This window comes from Desmodus rotundus, chromosome 1, assembly GCF_022682495.2.
Source record: "Desmodus rotundus isolate HL8 chromosome 1, HLdesRot8A.1, whole genome shotgun sequence".
In the NCBI taxonomy this organism is placed as follows: domain Eukaryota; kingdom Metazoa; phylum Chordata; class Mammalia; order Chiroptera; family Phyllostomidae; genus Desmodus; species Desmodus rotundus.
In genome coordinates, this window is record NC_071387.1 from 31,177,214 (window position 1) to 31,196,449 (window position 19,236).

Consider the following 19,236-nt stretch of genomic DNA (forward strand, 5'->3'; position numbering starts at 1 on the left):
CTTAGGTAACTCCCTTTAACATTTCATATAATAAGGGCTTGGTGATGACGAGCCTCTTCAACTTGACCTTATCTGAGAAGCACTTTATCCTCCCTTCCATTCTAAATGATAGCTTTGCTGGATATAGTAATCTTGGACGTAGGTCCTTGCGTTTAATCTTGGGTAATGTAATTATGATGTGTCTTGTTGTGTTCCTCCTTGGGTCCAGCTTCTTTGGGACTCTCTGAGCTTCCTGGACTTCCCGGAAGTCTATTTCCTTTGCCAGATCGGGGAAGTTCTCCATTATTTGTTCAAATAAGTTTTCAATTTTTTGTTCTTCCTCTTCTCCTTCTGGCACCCCTATAATTCGGATGTTGGAACGTTTCAAGGTGTCCTGGAGGTTCCTAAGCCTCTCCTCATTTTTCCAAGTTCTTGTTTCTTCATTCTTTTCTGGTTGGATGTTTGTTTCTTCCTTCTGGTCCATACCATTGATTTGAGTCCCAGTTTCCTTCTCATCACTATTGGTTCCCTGTACATTTTCCTTTGTTTCTGTTAGCATAGGCTTCATTTTTTCATCTGTTTTTCGAATAGATTCAACCAAGTCTGTGAGCATACTGATAACCAGTGCTTTGAACTGTGCATCCGATAGGTTGGCTATCTCTTCGTCGCTTAGTTGTATTTTTTCTGGAGCTTTGAAGTGTTCTGTCATTTGGGCCATTTTTTTTGTTTGTTTGTCTTGGCGCGTCTGTTACTTTAAGGGGCGGAGCCTTAGGTGTTCACCGGGGCGGGGTAATGCTGGTGGCTGCGCTGTGATGCTGTACGTGGGGGTGGGGCCGAGAGGGAGCAATGGCCCCCGCTTCACTCTCCTCCGGATTTCAGTCTTTCACTCCGCTACCCACAATCAAACTGGGCCCCTCTGGTGCTGGTTCCCGAGTAAGTGGGCCTGTGCACACTCTAGGCCCCTGTGGGTCTCTCCAACAACCTCTCCTGTGAGGCTGGGAGTCTCTCCTGCCGCCCCAACCCCCAGGGGCGCTTTCAATCAGAGGTTTGAGGCTTTATTTCCCCGAGCTGGAGCCCTGGGTTGTGCAGCGGTCTGCTTCTCTGCCCGCCGTTCGTCCAGTTTATCTGTGGGCGAATGTGGTGCCGCAATGTGCTATCCGCCACTCTGCCTGCCCCACTCTCCGCCACTCTGAGTCCGGCCCTCTGGGTTTATCTGTGCAAATGTGGGACCGCAGGGTCTGCTAGTGCTCGGACTGCCTGCGCCATTTGTCCCACACTCCGCCAGTCTCAGTCCCGCCACAGCCACGCGAGTCCTCTCCACCCCGGTGCCCGTCTCCGCCCCTCCTACCAGTCTGGATGAATGATTATTTTCTGTTTCCTTGGTGTTGGTCCCCCTTGCTGTTCGATTCTCTGTCAGTTCTGGTTGTGCGAGGAGGCGCAGTGTGTCTACCTACGCCGCCATCTTGGTTCTCCCATAGTATCGCTTTTTATAAAATTATAAAAAGTGTTTTAATGTAGCCCTGGCTGGGTGGCTTGGTTGGAATGTTGTCCTGTGCACTAAAAAGGCTGCAGGTTCAATCCCCAGTCAGGGCGTGCACGGAAGGCAATCGATTGATGCTTCTCTCTCTTCTCCCTTCTTTCTTTCTCTCTAAACTCAATAAACATATCCTTGGGTGAGGATTTTTTAAAGAAGTGTTTTAATGTATTTTTAGATCCCTTTTTTGTAATAAAATGTTAAAGAATGACTCCTAGGATAAAATTAGGAGATATAAGTAATACTTATGAAAATAAGAAAAAGATTTATGCTTGTAGGGATGCTGCAAGTTTTTTATTTCCTTTAAAAAATGTTTTATGTTGCTTCCATGTAATACACAGGTCTTCAAATCCACATATACATTAGATTATTATTTACAATTGAAAAAGTATCAGGGATTCAGAGCAATACATAACATAGTTCTCCAAAGAAAACTAAGACTTACAACAAACAGAAGAATTCTGCTAAAAAACAAAACAAACAAAAGCAAGTAAGTAGCCCACAGATAGAGAAAGCTCCCGAAATAAAGGGTGGGGCAAAAGTAGGTTTACAGTTATAAGTATACAAAATACAGTTTATTGTTGCATTATTATTTATTAATTATTGTATTATTTTCCATATAAACTATAAACCTACTTTTGCCCCACTCTATAAGACAAACCACCCCAACTGTTACAATTGGCTAAAAATACTGAATATCATAAGCTTCTGTAACCCTACATGTCTTAAGAGTAAAAAGGGCAATAGATTCCCATCTAACCCCATTGCCTAGTAGTTTCCTTTTTATCTTTGTTTGCTGTTCAGAATCACTCACACTTCAGACATAACTTTAAATAAAATCAATGTAGCTCATAAACTGAATTTTTATGCCACAATGCAGTATGTTGCTGTTACCTCTTAGAAAATATTAAATTTTTCAACAAGCATTTAAATTTGCTGAATCTCTACCAAGTACAAGGAACTGTTAGATATTCTGTGGACTAGGAAATAGATAAAACATATGGTTTATTCCATTATGGAGATTACAGTTTGGTAAAAACAATGTGCATGTATGCACACATACATACGTTGTGTATAGGTATACATGTGTGTATACATATATACACGTGTGTGTGTTTACAGGACATTATATAAAGGGATAATTAGGAAAACGGGTAAGGATGTGGGCAATTCCAGGAAGACAGTATGTTTGAAATACAAACTTCACACCTTATGACAGCCTTTATAGTTCAGAGATATGTAAAACACACTCCCGTTTTTCAAGGCACTGGTTTTTTAAGTACGATTGGAAAACAAGTTTTAATTCTAGGAGACCATGAATACCAGGCTAGAGAGTTTGGCTTTCATTCTAATGGAAATGAATAATCCCTTGAGGGATTTTTTTTTTTGAAGGGCTCGGGAGGGTAGCTATGATGTGTTGAAACACCAGTTACAAGTTTATTACAATATTCTGCTCCACGGACGTAGTAAGAAAGGCTTGAACTAAGAGTAGAGAAAACATGCAAGATTTTACAAGCAGAGATTTTACAAAATACAAAATACAGTTTATTTACAAGATTTTACAGAAGATGCAAGATTTTACAAGCAGAGAGTCCACAGAGCTAAAAGGAAAAAGCAGCCAAAGATAACTTGGTTTTCAGTAGTGTCATTCACATGACAGGCAATTATAAAGTGAGTTTGGCCCTGGGTAGTGAAGCTCAGTGGATCGAGTGCTGGCCTGCGAACCAAAAGCCCGGACTAGTTTGATCCCCAGTCAGGGCACATGCCTGGGTTGCAGGCCAGGTCCCCAGCTAGGGGCCGGCGAGAGGTGATCGCTGTATCTCTCGTGCACTGATGTTTCTCTCCCTCTCTCTTTCTCCTTCCCCTCTCTCTAAAAATAAATAAAATCTTAAAAAAAAAAAAAAGATGAGCTTCGTTTTGGATTTGCACTTCAGATAGCACATGGATGTAGAAATCCAGGTAGAGATGTCTAGAAGTCACAAACAATGACCTTGGATTTGAAAGTTCCCTTCCCACAGCTGATTAGTAGCAGGGGAGGCGTGGAGAAAGGAAGACTGCACACAAGAGGAAGACTGCACACCACAGTTCATGGCAGGGGCTGAGGAGGACTGGAGGGGGGTGGATTAAGAGGAGAAAGGGAAGAAAGGGAAGGCGCAGTCACACGGAGGTAGCGGTCAATAATATCAAATGTTGCCCAGACTGGAGTTGCTCAGTGTGAGTGCCATGGGTCAGGGCACATGCCTGGGTTTCAGGCCAAGCCCCGCACTGGGGGCGTGCGAAAGGCAACTGACTGATGTTTCCCTCCCTTTTTTCTCCCTCCTTAATTCTCTCTCTAAAAATAAACAAATAGAATCTAAAAAAAAAAAATCAAATGTCACAAGGAAGTCAAAGAGAGTAAGCACTGAGGAAAAGCTGTAAGATTTAGGAACTAAGAGATCCTGGTGATCTTTCAAAACCAGTTTCAACAGAATGAAAGGTAACAGAGACAAAAACACAAAGTTATGTATTGAGTGAAGGAGAATAAAGTACATTTGAAAATTTGGGTGCCCATAGGAAGGAGAGGATAGAAACTCAAGGGTATACAGGTAAACTTAAGTTACAGGACTATAGCACAGATTTTACAGTAACAGTAAGTTTTAAAAAATAAAGTGCTAAATGTTACACTTCTATTACTTACCTGGCAAAGATGAATTCATACAACTCCAAATTTCAACCTAAAATTGTAATCACCAAAAGGCTTTTATGTAGATAACCAGTTCCTAAATGACACTTAATTTCTACAAAAATTATATACATCTGATTTGATTATGTTTGTATCTATACAGTCAATGTTCTAGGAAAATACGAGTATCAACCAGCTATTCGGGGGAAAAAATAAAACCTATGCAAGATGTTGCTTGCTCTTTTCCTGTCTTCTCATCTAACAGCACTGAAGGTTAGTCTGCTTACTCAGCATACGTACTGTAACCACTACGTCTAAGTACAAAGATAAAAGTGTCTGCAGAGTGACTAGAGGGAAATGTATCAGTCAGAACTGTGTGGCTACCATCTCCTCCCTCCCTCTCACGTAATGTAAGCTGCCATATGTAAAGATGCTCTCTCGTGGCAAGCTCAGACTTTTTTAGCCTGGTTTACGAGCATCCCAAACACTGAGGGTGACCCAAGCATTAGAGACATTTAAGCTACATGATTCGGACAGGCAAGCAATACATTTGTTGTATACCAGAAAATAGCAAGGCAGGAATAATGAAAAGTCACACATTTCCCCTTATCCAAAATACAACTTTTCAAAATTAAAGTAAATATAAAATTAAGTTAATGTAGTTATTATAAAATTGTCAAAATATAGTAAGTAAAATTCCAAATTCCAGATAAACTATTATAATGACATGTAAAGACTACAATAAATTTGTATTTAATAGTTTTTACCTGTATCACAGAATAAACAGTAAAAGTGAAAGACATATTCTACTTAGCAATTTGTATGAAGATTTTTTAAAGTATCTAGATAAATCTAACATTTTACTTTGACCACAAACCCCATTCACACTGAAAATTTTGCTCAATCTAAAAAGAACTCAATTCGATGACTTCATTTAGACAAAAGTTCCCATAGTTAAGTTAAACAAGACCTACCATTGTTTCAGGGCAATAATCTGGGGCTCGCTGCAACAGATGTTTTAGTCGGGATTCACTTTTTGAGGAGAATATCTATTTGACAAAAGAAAAAAGTTTGTGTGGCACTTTTTCATAAGAAATAAGAAGAGTTTAAAATGTATTATATTCTAGATTTATTGGTTGTCTAGAATATCTTCCAACTTCCTTTACTAAATAAAAAACCTTTGGAAGGATCTAAATTAAACTGATATAACATTTCTTGGGTAGTTTGGCAAATAACCAAGAAAGTCCAAATATAACAAGTCTAGGCCCTATTTTCTAATGACCAAAATTGGGTAAAACCAGGCTACCAAACTGTAGCCTGGGAGAAAAAGAAAGAAGAAAATAGAAAAGATGAAAAAAATGATAAATTCATTCTAAACTTTTCTACAAACTGCTTTTAAGTCAACTGACCACAATCAAAAATAGACTGTTATACCCTGATACTGTTAAAGAACAAATTTGTGAACAGCATTATAGTATAAACTTCTCTGCAGAATGCCATAAAATAGAGACAAACCCATTTTTTAGTACAGATGCCTAGGAGCTGACAAGTTCACTAATAAGGCTGAATGAATACCTGGTTCACTTCCAAACAGAACTTTAGTTAATGACAATTTGATGTCTCAGTAAATTATAAATCATTATGTATATCAGACAGAACTTCATGGTTACCTAAAAACAGTTAAGACTGTAAAACCCATAAATACTAACAAGGACAGTGAAAAAGGATTTATCTCCAGATAGTTTTAGTAGCCATTTTTCTCCAAAGTACCAACTATAATAAATAAGGAAAGCTAGAACATTACCATTTTGCAAAAAATATTGCCATTTTGCAATAGCCTAAAATGCCTCCAGGCTATTATCAAAGACGACTGACAACATTACAAAAAGAGACAACCAATCACACTATCACTTATGAGGAAGACTTAACAAACAAAACCAAAACCAAACCTGACCTGAATCTGATCAAGCCTCTGGATCTATTTTATAAGGTAGCTGCTAGCCATGTGTGGCTATTTAAATTTAAACTAAAATGAAATAAAATTAAAAATTCAGTTCCTCACCCTAGCGGGTGGATCAGTTAATTTGGAGTGTCATCCAGTGCACCAAACAGTTGCAGGTTTGATTTCCGGTCAGGGCACATACCTAGGTTGTGGGTTTGATCCCCAGTTGGTGCACATACAGGGCAACCAATCCATGTTTATGTTTCTCTCTCCCCTCCCACCCCTTTCCTCTTTCCCTAAAATCAATAAAAACATAACCTTGAAGATTAAAATATGTAAAATAGGACTTCTGGCCAAGATGGAGGCATACATAGACACACTGTGCCTCCTTGCACAACCAAAAGAAGGACAACAAATTTAAAAACAAAAATCAACCAGAAATGATAGAAAAACAAACTGTATGGAAGTCCAACAACTAAGGAGTTAAAGAAGAAACATTCATCCAGACCGGCAGGAGGGTAAGAGATGGGCAGCTGGGCAGACAGGACTCACAGCAAGGCAGCGACTGGTGGGCAAAGTGGCGGGTGGCAGACCCGGTGAGGAGGCAGACTGTGGACCGGGCGGTCCTACATTCATGTGCAGATAAACCGGGAGGAACAACTGGGAAGTGAGACAGACCCCACGGGGTCCTAGAATGTACACAAACCCACCCACCTGGGAATCACACCAGAAGGGCCCAATTTGCTTGTGGGTAGCGGGGGAAGTGACTGAAAACTGGCAGAGAGCAGAGCAAGTGCCATTGCTCCCTCTCGGCCCCTTCCACATGCAGCGTCATAACCCATCCATGCAGGTTGCCCTGCCCTGGTGAACACTTTAGGCTCTGCCCCTTACAAAGTAACAGCTGCACCCAGACAAACAAATATGGCCCTAATGAAAAAACAGATCAAAGCTCCAGAAAAAATACAACCAAGTGACGAAGAGATAGCCAACCTATCAGATGTACAGTTCAAAACACTGGTAATCAGGATGCTCACAGAATTGGTTGAATTTGGTCGCAAATTAGATGAAAAAATGAAGATCACACTAAGTGAAATAAAGGAAAATGTACAGCGTCCCAACAGTGATGGGAAGGAAAATGGGACTCAGATCAACAGTGTGGACCAGAAGAAGAAACATGCAACCAGTGAAGAATGAAAAAACAAGAATCCAAAAAAATGAGAGGCTTAGGAACCTCCAGGACATCTTTAAACGTTCCAACATCCAAATCATACGGGTACCAGAAGAAGGGGAAGACCAAGAAATTGAAAACTTATTTGAACAAATCATGAAGGAGAACTTCCCTAATCTGGCAAAAGAAATAGTTCTAGGCAGTCCAGAAGCTCAGAGAGTCCCAAAGAAGCTGGACCCAAGGAGGAACACACCAAGGCACATCATAATTACATTAGCCAAGATTAAACAGAAGGAGAGAATCTTAAAAGCAGCAAGAGAAAAGGTCACAGTTACCTACAAAGGAATGCCCATATCAGCTGTTTTCTCAAAACAGACCTTGCAGGCAAGAATGGGCTGGAAAGAAGTATTCCAAGTCATGAAAGGCAAGGACCTACATCCAAGATTGCTCCATCCAGCAAAGCTATCATTTAGAACAGAAGGGCAGATCACGTGCTTCCCAGATAACATCAAGTTAAAGGAGTTCATCATCACAAAGCCCTTATTTTATGAAATGTTAAAGGGACTTATCTAAGGAAAAGAAGATCAAAAATATGAACAGTAAAATGACAACAAACTCACAGTTATTAACAACTGAACCTAAAACAAAAACAAAGACAAAGTAAGCAAACAACTAAAACAGGAACAAAATCACAGAAATGGAGATCACATGGAGGGTTATCAGCAGTGGAGTGGGTGGGGAGAGAGGGGGAAAAGGTACAGAGAGTAAGTAGCATAAGTGGTAGGTAGAAGACAGACAGGGGGAGGTTAAGAATAGTATAGGAAATGTCGAAGCCAAAGAACTTATATGTATGACCCATGGACATGAACTAAAGGGGGGGAATGCAGGTGGGAGGGGGTGTACAAGGCAGAGGGGAATAAAGAGGGGAAAATGGGACAAGTGTAATAGCATAATCAATAAAATATATTTTAAAAAATAAAATAAATTAAAATTAAAAAAATGTTATAAATCTCTGCACCATGACTTTAGCCCCACTGCTCCAGTCAATCTAGAAATATTTATGCAGAGTTTTTCATATGAGGCACTATTCTAAGCAGTGAGGGTTTCAGCATAAACAAAGCAAACAAAATCCCTTCTCTAGAGCATCTCTTCTAACAGTTAAAAAAAACAAAACAAAACAAAACAAAACAGCTAAGGTTCTTGCCCTCACTGGTGTGGCTCACTTGGTTGGGTGCTGTTCTGCAAAGTAAACGGCTGTCAGTTCTATTCCAGGTCAGGGCACGTGTGGCCAGGCGCATGCAAGAGGCCACTGATTGATGTTTCTCTTGGACATCAATGTTTCTCTCTCTCTCTTTCTCCCTCCCTTCACCCTTTCTCTAAAAATAAATAAACAAAATTCTTTAAAAACTGAGGGCCTTTTCTCAAATCTCAAACTCCTTGACTTTTCTCCAGTATCTGATACCTTACTTTGCTATTATAAAACACCAGCCTGACTTACATAAATTCAAATTCTAAAGTTTTAATTCCAAATCTCCAACTGTCTTCACACGGTTTTCAATGATAATTCAGCAACTCACCTCCCCCAAACCAAATCTTCTCCCCAGCCTCCCATAGCCCTCAGTGATACTACTATTCACTCCAATTCAAAACCTAAATGTCATCAGGACCCCACCCTTTCTTCATTCTCTGAAATTACTGAAGAAGTAATTATTCCTCACTCCTGGTATTTCCTTTCAGTTTGAGTGAGCTCTGCTAGTTTTATCAGCCTCGCCTCTCTCCACAAGGCTCGCTCAATCCTCCAGTAATTGTGAAGACTGACTAACCTGACTGCCGAGTTTGGCAGGAGGAAGTACACATATGTAGCCCAGACTTTACCTCTCCCCCTCTGGGAGTAAATCTGATTCTGTAATTTAGTGTCTATCTGGAGATAAAAGTTACACTCAACATTTGTGTAACTAGTAGTAAGAGTAGTACCTGGGGCCTAAATTACCTTATTTCTTTGCCTTATTTCTCAACTAAATAACTAGGTCAAGGAAGAATGCTCTTTATTAGGGTAACTAATTTGCTAAGTTATTGAATTTCTAACATTTCTGAGTTTAAGAAATTAGACCTTGCTGCTGCAGGTGCTTCATAAAAATCATTCACCCTATTGAACACCTAGTGGAAAAAATAGGAGCAAAGCAAAAAGTAAGGAAAGCAGTGTTTCCAAAAGTCGTAGAGCGACTTTAAAAAGCTTCCTTATGGTGACAGCATCAAGGGGCCATTTTTGCTTTTAAAAGCTATTTTTCTGGCAATAAATTGGCAGAAACAATTTGCAATGTGTTTCGACATGAATTCTCAGGCAGCTATTTAGACGAGCCAAGTCACTGTCTTGTTTTATAATTAGAAAGTATCTTGCAAAATCTTTCTAAATTCATAATATTGTTTGAAACAACTTCTAATCTCAGTTAGATGGCTTTCTCGGTTCTAGGCAGTGACAAAATCCAGGTAATTACTTGAAAACTCCTCCAAAACATGATTGAGGCCATCAATTCTCAAGCACTAAGGCTAGAACTACACAACCAAGATGGTGAAAGAAAGGTAAGACTTTATGAACAGGTAGGTATTGTCTCAGTAGAACTTGCCTGAAAGGGCTCAACCAGAAAAATTCAAATGTACAGAATATCTAGTCTTCATCTAGATTGACCCACTATTAACATTTTGCAACATCTGCTCTCTCTGCATAAACACATTATTATTACTAATATTTTCATGAAACATTTTAGAATTCATTACAGACACAATATTCATTCCTAAATTCCGGCACGTACCTCCTAAGAACAAGAACACCACCCTCCCTGACCACAATACAACCACCAAATTCAGGGTTACAGCACTGATAAAAATATTATTATAGCCCATGTTCAAATTTCACCAATTTATCCCAATAATGTCCTTTATAGCAATCTTTTAATTCCAGGGTCCAACTCAGGATCACGCTTTGCATTAAGTTGTCATGTCTCTTCAGTTTCCTTTAATCTGGAAGTTTCTTATAGCCTTTGTTTTTATAATTCTGATATCTTTTTGAAGATACCAGTATCACAGGCTTTCGTTCTGAGCTTGCCCTATTGTTTCTTCATGGTCAGGTTATGCATTGTCAACAGAAATTCCACATGAGCTACTGTGCTCTTTTTCAGGGCACCGTGTCAGCTGACACATGTTAATTTGTTCCATTACTGGAGATGTGAACTCTGTTCACTTAAGGTGCTGTGCAAGACTTCTCCAAAACAATTCTTCATAATAAACAGTTACAAACATCCTCTAGAATTATGATGTAAGCTTACCTGTTCACACACATCACGGCACATTTGGTTATCTTTTGAATGGTCACAACACAATGCACCTAGGAAGAAAACATAAACACCCGATGTTGCCCACTCTAGGTAAACAAGACAGTTAAGCTAAACAGGATGGCTACACATTTATTCAAGAGGTTATTATTATTATTCACTTTAATTCAACAAACCTTTACTGTGTATCTAGCAGAAGCCAAGGACAGTGCTAGGCTGGTTTTTCTCCAAAAAGCTTATAGTAGGGGAAACTGTCATGTAATAATAGCTAATGTATTATGTACTTTCCGCATGCCAGAATTTTACTTAGTTTGCTTTATACATTACCTCATTCAACCCTTACAATTGCCCCGTGGACTCTATTCTCTTATTATTCCTATAATGTAAAGGTAACTAATTTTTTAAAAGACAGTGAATTTTGTTTTGGACACATTAAATTTAAGGTTCCTAGAGGACATCCAGATGGAAATCCCAGTAAAGTCAAAAACCCGAGTTTGAAATGCAGGTAAAGCCAAGTCTGAAGATCCAAATTTGGAATCATCAGTATAAAGAAGGTAAAGGAAAATGAATGACATTGCCTAGGGAGTTTCTCGTGAGAAGTGAACACAATGTCAAGTTTTAACTTGACATGTCTAGCTTCCAGTGGTATATTCCAGCAGTATCTGAGACATGAGGAGAAACAAAGAAGAGACTGAGATGGAACAGAGAGATAGCAAGAAAGTGACACCACAGAAGAGGGAGTACATAGCTACTGTCATACCCCAGAATAGTCGGTTAGACTGAAGACTCAGAAAAAGAAATAGATTTACTAATTAGGAGGCCGCTCAGTGACCTTCACAAGGTACTTTCCGTGGAGTTGGTTGAAGTGAATGACATTAAGGAGTAAACCAGAATGGAGGAAGTATAAACAGCAAATAAAGGCTCTCAAGAAGTCTAGCAGTGATGGAAGTGAAAAAGAGAGTGGTAATCACAGGAGGATGCAGGATATAGGGAAGATTTTTCCCTTTTTTTTTTTTTTTAAAAGCGTGGCCTTTGTCCATGGTTCCTGGAGACTCTAAATTCCTGGAATTTCCCAAGCAATAGGAATGTCTTTGTTATGCTAATGAAGCAGACCAAGGTCTCACCTAGATATATTCAGGACAAGGACTGGCAGTGACAGAAAGATCAGCCAAGGGATAAGAGGTTTTCAGCTAGCTACATGATTTTATCTCCCAACTTCCAGCAGGGTAGAGGAACTGGAGATTGAGTCCAACCATATGGACAATAAATAATTTAATTAATAATACCTAAGTGATGGAATCCCAAAAAAAACTCTAGATACACTCTTGCTCTCTAATTAACGATTTTCTAAAGAATTACTAAAACAGAACGTGTATGTTCCAAACCATTGATGGGGAAAAACTGAATCTGAGCTGATCCTGGAAAAAGGTCATTCTAAATTTTTTTTTTTTTTTAAAAAAAGGACAGTTAATTTAAAAATCTGATCTTAATTTTAGTCAAATTTTTGTTTCCAAAACAGTCTAGAAATTGACATTCACTTTTTTTAAATATATTTATTGATTATGCTATTACAGTTGTCCCATTCCCCCCCCACTCCACTCCATCCTGCCCACCCCCCTCCCTCCCACATTCCCCCCCTATGACATTCACTTTAAAAAACGTTTAAATGACAACTGCAACTACAACTTACAAATGCATTCTTGCAATTGTTACATTTATCCCTTTAAACATTCATGTGTGTATATGTGTATAGACTACCATATTTTGCTGTGTATAAAGCGCACTTTTGGCCCAAATTTTTGAGCCAAAAATAAGGACATGTATTATACATGGGTAGTGCGTGAAATAACTTGTATCTGTTCTTGTGTTTTGTAATTATTTGTTACATAAAATTTCTTGCTCTGGCTGGTGTGGCTCAGTGGACTGAGTACCAGCCTGTGAACCAAAGGGTTGCCTGTTCAATTCCCAGTCCAGCGCACATGCCTAGGTTGTGGGTCTGGTCCCTGCGGGGGGGGGGGGGGGGGGGGCCCGCAGCCCCACAAGAAGCAACTACACATTGATATTTCCCTCTCTTTCTCCCTCCCTTCCCCTCTCTAAAATTAATAAATAAAATCTTAAAATAAATGCTACAATTCCTTTATAATACAAAAAACAAGTATCTAAATATAAATAAATAATTGAATTAAAAAATTAAAAGATTTTTTTCCTGAAAGTTTGGGCCAAAAACGTGGGTGCACATTATACACAGTAAAACATGGTATATTAGCCAATGAACAGCTAAACCCAGTAAAATGATTACCCATATGCCCAGCCACCTGGATTCAATATCTCTAACATCTTGTCGTCTTGCCACACTGATTTACCTATCTATCTGGACAAATACATATATATTTTTTATGAGTCATTTGTAAGTTACAGATATCCTTCTCCATTGCTTGCATCATACTGCACTGTTGCAACAACCAGTTATATTCATTTGATTCTACTGCCAATACAACAGCCAGATCCTCATCAAGGGCATTCTAAATTTTCAAAACCTAACCTCCCCTTCCCTCATATTCTAGCATTTTTTTAAAACAAAGAAAGCCTTCATTTACTTGAACACAGCTTTCTGCCTGAAATGCTTAGTGCCCTCTTTCTGCTGACTTAAATCTCACCTCAACTCTTAGCCTTTCTTCTCCCACAATCCAAACCATGTTGGTTTTGGGGTAGGTTTCTTTCTTTTTCTTTCCTTCTTTCTTCTCCTTCTCCTTTTTTCTATCTAAGGCCCTATTATTTTAGTCGGGACTAGAAACTTGAACACTTAACTCTTCTCTCATCATTTCATGTCTGTAGTTAGGGTATCCCCAGATTGGCTATAAACTTCTTGTACCCATTCAGCACAGTGCTCAGCTCAAAAAAATTTGTATTTAAAGGTTAATAAGTAATAATTTCCTAGTTATGCAATGCCCTTTTATCAGGAAAAAAATGTACAAAAAGTGGTATTTTCCTCACTGTACCGCTTCATTAATGCATTTCATATAGTGACCAACCCACAATTTAACAAACATGATGAGTTTTTGGCCTAGGTCAAAAGATAAATTGATCCCAATCATACACTCAAGCACAGAGATACACAAACAGTTGGTGGTGGGCTCTGCACCTATAAGAGTTGAGGCAGGGAAAATTGAAGTTTTATGGTGGTGCAGACACCTTGAGTTAAAAGAGGAAGTTGGTTGATGGACAGTGGGAAATGCAAGAGATGTATGGGAGAGAACCAATCACAGGTAGAGAGAGACTGTCTCCAAAAGTAGTTTCCAGTTCCCAGAATCTCTAAGGGTTGTGCTGTGCTGAATTTCCTGCCCTTGGATTTCTTGTGTGTTCTTCTGTTAGAAGCTACATAACTAGCCCCCTAGCCCTTGGTTTCTGTTCCTTTGGGAGTCAAAAGAGCCTTAACCCAGACATTCATCATCATCAAACAACTAAAGCAAATGACTCTCTTAAGGTCTTCTCCCCAGATGCTAACAGCCAGTATGCTTGGATAATTCCCTTCCCCACTCTATCCTCCCATTTACATCTAGAAGTGTGACTGTAAAAATAACAAACAAACATGAATGTGAATGCCTAGCTTCCAGTGGTATATTCCATGATCAGAATGTTTCTCTTAACACCACCCTTTTCTTGAAGTCTTCTTTATGTTACTTATGTGCTTTACAACATCCATAATATTATGTGCTATATACTTGACTAAATTACATGATTTTTTCCTCAAATATATTCTTCAGATTTAGAATGTAAATGGATATGTGCTAATATAACCATATAATATCACTGATGTGGATATACATTTTTGGTGATATTTAATGTCTGAATGTCCCACTAAATCATAAACCCTGAGAAAACAGAGACACTGTCTGTTTTCACCTATCACTTTACATTTAGTGCCTATCATAGTCGTCTGGCACTATTACCAGCTTGATAAATATTTGCTGAATGGATTACTAGCAGATATGAACCTTATCTTAATAAGTAATGGACCTGGGGGAGTTATTCCTAATATCTATCTTCAATATGTTCAAAAATAGAATTTTCGACTCTTCCTGACTCATCTGCCAACCTTCTCCAATCTGCTCCTCCCCATCATCCTGACCTCAGAAAATGGTATTATTTTTTACTTAGTTGCTTAAGGTAAAAATCTGTGAGTAATCTTTAATTCCCTCACGCCCCACATCCAATCCATCAGCAGTATACCCTGAAGTGGCTGAATCTCCCTTCTACCCTTACCACCTCTCTGCTCTGTCACCGTTATCTCCTGCTTCGACTACTGCAAGGGGCTTCTCTAGTCACCCTGTTTTTACTCTCCACTTTAATCACTTTTTTTAAAATTAAGAAGCCAGAATTATCTAAAATATAAACCAAAGCACACATCTCTTACTTAAAAATCTATTGGTTTTTATCTGCACACGCAATAAAATCCACAATCTTTATGTGGCTTTTTGCAAGGCTCAGCACCATTTAGCCCTAGCCTACTCTCTTGTTCATTTTGTCGCAACCCTACTGATCTTTTGCTCCTTCTTGCCTTAGGGCCTCTGCACTTTTTGGTCCCTTCTCATCTTTCCTAAGGACAGCACCTTCACGTCTTCAGATCTTGGTTCTGAACTATACCTTCTACAATAGGCCTCTCGACATCACTATATAAAGACCCACTCTCCCTCTACTCACACAATTCTCTTTGTTATCATCCGGTTTCCTTCATAGCATACTTATCACTACCAGAAACCACTTTATTTGTCTGTTTATTTTGTATCTTTCCTCACTAGAATGTAAGCTCCTCAAGAGCATCAATCCTACATCTAGAATAGTGACTGACATACAGTAAGCACTTAGTAACTATGTCTTGAATAAACAAATACCTGCATTATCTTTTTTGCTTTTCTAAAACCCACATTTTTACTACATAAAAACCACCTCTTGACATCATCCTACTTTATTCCAGAAGTAGCATGAAAGATTGCTGAGATCTATGGATATAAAACAGGAACTTTCAGGAGCATACCAGAATAAACTGTCATATCTGGTCTATCACCAATTCTTGTTCTTTCTGTGATGTGTGGGCCAAGATACTTCTTTGGAAAGAAAATCTGTTTATTAATTTCCTCTAGATGGCGATTTGCTTGTTCTAACTTAAAATTTGTTACATTCTTTTTTCAGGATTCTGGGCTATTACATAATTCCTTAAATGTCAATTTATTGAAATCTAGCCCTTAATTTTACATCTTTTCCTCTTTTGTACTATTTATTACAAAAATCTTGAATAGAAACAGCTATTATCAGGTGCCATGACAGACCCACCACAGTTTAAGGTCCCATCCCATCCTTCAAAGGGAACACTAGAAGTGTGACTTGTTGGGGTTGGGGGGGGGGGGTGGCGGGATTGGACAGGGGAGGGATTGGAAAGTACACTGGAATAGAAAGTGTGGCGTTACTCCCAGGAAGAGGGTGTGGCCAAATTTCTCAAGAGAAGATAATCATTGAGCAAGTAATATCACTCCCTCACCTCCACCACCCTCCCCAAGAATAGGAATGAAAATCTCTAAGTCAGAACAGATAAGACTTATACCAGGAGGCAGGAATACCCAACCTTGAACAAGATAAGGACAGAGGAAAGAAGACAGCGCAGGAATACAAGCTCAGCCTCCATTGAAATATAATTTAATATTGTGCTCTCAATTTTTATTTAGGATTGAAGAACATTTTCTACACGTTCTACAGATATACAGTGGAAGCTTCTGTCTATTGTATTACTCAATGGCCTTTAGGTAAAGAAACATGTAATATATGCTTCCTAGAATTTAGTACAAGGGGCAAATCTCACATTTAGTCAAACTGAAATTTTTCTTTTTATCAAATATGCAAACTCCATACTGTCACGGACTTTTAGAGCTGGAAAGGCCTTCAGGAATCATCTAACCTAGTGTTTTCTAAAGTGTGCTTTTGGTGCTATAAAGGAAAAGAAGTTCTATAAGCAAACAAGTTTCTATCTTTCTATAATAATGTACTTATATAAATCATGTTAATTAAACAAGGAGGCCATTAGACTGAGGTGGCTTTACTGCCTTAGTAGCCTACCGAAGAAAAACAACACCTAAGCCTGTAATACTCACCTAAACCGGTAATACCCTAAGGCTAAGTAAATTGAAACCTAATGACAACCAATCACAAACAGCCACCTAGGCTTTCCCAAATAAGGCATCCATTTAAGCTATACTAATCAAATTGCTTTGCTTTGCTTCCTTCCACCTCTCCTCCAGGAAAGTCTTTCCCCGAGCTCCTGTCACTTCCCTTTTGGTGCTGCCCATTTGAATCGATTTTTGAATCAGTTTATACATTAACAATCACGTAATACAAAATTCATCCTTTTAAAGTGTATACAATTCAGTTGGTTTTACTATATTCATGGAGTTGTGCAACTGTCACAATTTAACTTTAGAACATTTTCATCACCCTAAAAAGAAACACCATACCCATTGGCAGTCTTTCCCCATTCCCTGAGCAAACCAGTTTCTTTACCACAGGAATCCCTGGACTCTCTGTTGGAAATCTAACATGTTTTGCGAATTTTTAAGACAGGGGCACAATGCACAATGTTTCCCAAACTTATTTAATAGCTAACATTTCAGTGCTTGCTATGTGCTATTCTAAATGCTACTCATGTATTACCTCAATTCTCACAAAAAAAATCTTATATGTAATAAATGTGGATATTAAAGAACAAAAAAATTAAGGCTACATAACCTGTTGCTGTGTTCATAAACTACTCCACTCTATTATCACCCACAGAAGTGACCAGGCGTGGGAGGAAAATGAACAACTAACTAGTATTCTATGGACCGTAACTTTGGAAATGCTTTAGTTCCTATCTTTAACTTAATGAGACAAATGGGGCCCAAAAAGGTAAGCTGATTTAGCCAAGAATACTCAGCATTTTCTCTCTCCCTCTCCTTTGGTTTCCATCTAATTGACAGCTAAATTTAGAACCCAATTCCAATGAACTAATTCCAGGTTCCAGACATAATTCTCTCCCTTCTTGCCTTAAAAAAAAAGGAAAACAAATCTTTAACATTGTCCGTTACCTTAAACCCTGTTGGGGTGGATTTTGCTCTTTCTAGGTGTAAGCTCTTGCAGGAAGCAATGCCCTGTTCCACCACTTTTGCCCGCAAAAATCTCTACCACCCTTTATCGTCCAGCGCAGTTGGGGGAACACTCAACTTTCCTCCCTCCGCAGGTGGACGTCATCTCACTCCCTCTGCGCACCCACAGCCCTTCAGCCCCGCTGGACACTCCTGCGCCGACTTCCTGCAGCTTCTGTCCTGCTGTACCGCATGTCCTAGCCAAAGACTACTGGGAGGGCAGGCGTTCACATCAACCCTAAAGCCCAGCACGGGAGAGACGCTCAGAAACACTTTCCTATCCACTCCGGGTTTAATTCCCCCAGATCAAGAACAAAACTCCTCCAGCCTGCTGCCAGCGCTCAGAGAGCGGGGCTGCCCGATTTTTAATGTCCCTCGCCGGAGCCCAGCGCTGCCTCGGACGCACAGCGCACCCACTGCAAACCGCAGCGGATTTAGAAGACGGGGGTCCATTCTCCTCCGAGACTGGAACCTGGAGGGCTGCTGGGCCCGTCACCGTTCGCTGCCCGACGTCTGCCTTTCTGAACCCAGCGACGGCCAAGTAACAAAAACTGGTCAGGACGGCGGTGGGTGGCTGCACCTCCGAAACCCAGCCAACCCTCGCGACGATCCAGGGCAAAGGCGTTTCTCGCCCTTTTCTGAGAGACTAGAATCTGTTCAGGAGATAAGGGACAAGCTGGGGTCCCCTGTCTGGTGGGTGACAAGCAAGGCCTCGAACATGGGTCACAGCTCCCAGTTCAGCAGATCTTCGGGGCGGGGAGAGCGAGAGCGGAGAGGAGTCCTCTCTCGTCCAGCCTCGGCACCCCTTCCTGCCGCTGGGACCTCCGGCCCCTAGGTCACCGGACGTGGGCCGGGTCTGGGGGTCGCGCGCACCCCTGCCCCCAGCCCCGCGCCATCTTGGAGCGCTGAGGCGGCCGCTCCGGACGCCCAGAACCGCTGCTCCAGCACTTACTCACCCGCACTGCCGGGGGACAGGCCCCCTGACACCTCCGCGACCCCCGCTACGGCCAGGAGAAGCAGCAGCGGAACTCGCGGCGAGGTCCGGCAGGTCGCCATGTCCCTGCCCGGAGGTCCAGAACCGCAGGATGCTCGGACCCAGCCAGGCTACCGCCGCTGCGCGCGGAGACCCCGCCCTGGTGACCTGGAACTTTGGTGATTGGCTTCGGCGCGCTCAAGCCCCGCCCCTCGGCCGCTTTGGGTTTCCAAAACCGGCTGGGGGCGGGAACATGCCGGCGACCGTGTCTCTTTGTTTTGGCGCAGCTGTGTGTCGGCTTCTGCAGCGGAGAAACCCTGCCAGCGTTCTCCTGGAGGGGAATCAGAAGATGTCAAAGCTGGAGGGCCCTTAGAATAGCTCTACCACCTCCCAAGGTTTGCAGATAAAGTCACTGAGGCTCAGAGAGGGACTGACCTGCCCAAGATCACACCGTAAGTTCACCTGAGAACTAAGACAAAG

General features: G+C 40.6%; 1 protein-coding gene across 1 annotated transcript in view; it reads right to left on the minus strand.

Moving 5' to 3' along the window:
* The window catches only part of RECK (reversion inducing cysteine rich protein with kazal motifs), a 62,372-nt gene extending 43,456 nt beyond the window's left edge, over positions 1-18,916 (minus strand). The window contains exons 1-4 of the mRNA XM_024560045.4: positions 18,740-18,916; positions 10,609-10,667; positions 5,150-5,224; positions 4,191-4,227 (exon numbers count right to left, since the gene is read on the minus strand). Of these exons, the coding sequence (XP_024415813.2) occupies positions 4,191-4,227; positions 5,150-5,224; positions 10,609-10,667; positions 18,740-18,839 (271 nt within the window). The 5' untranslated portion in view covers positions 18,840-18,916. The remainder of the gene's footprint in view (positions 1-4,190; positions 4,228-5,149; positions 5,225-10,608; positions 10,668-18,739) is intronic.
* Between the last annotated feature and the right edge of the window lie 320 nt (positions 18,917-19,236).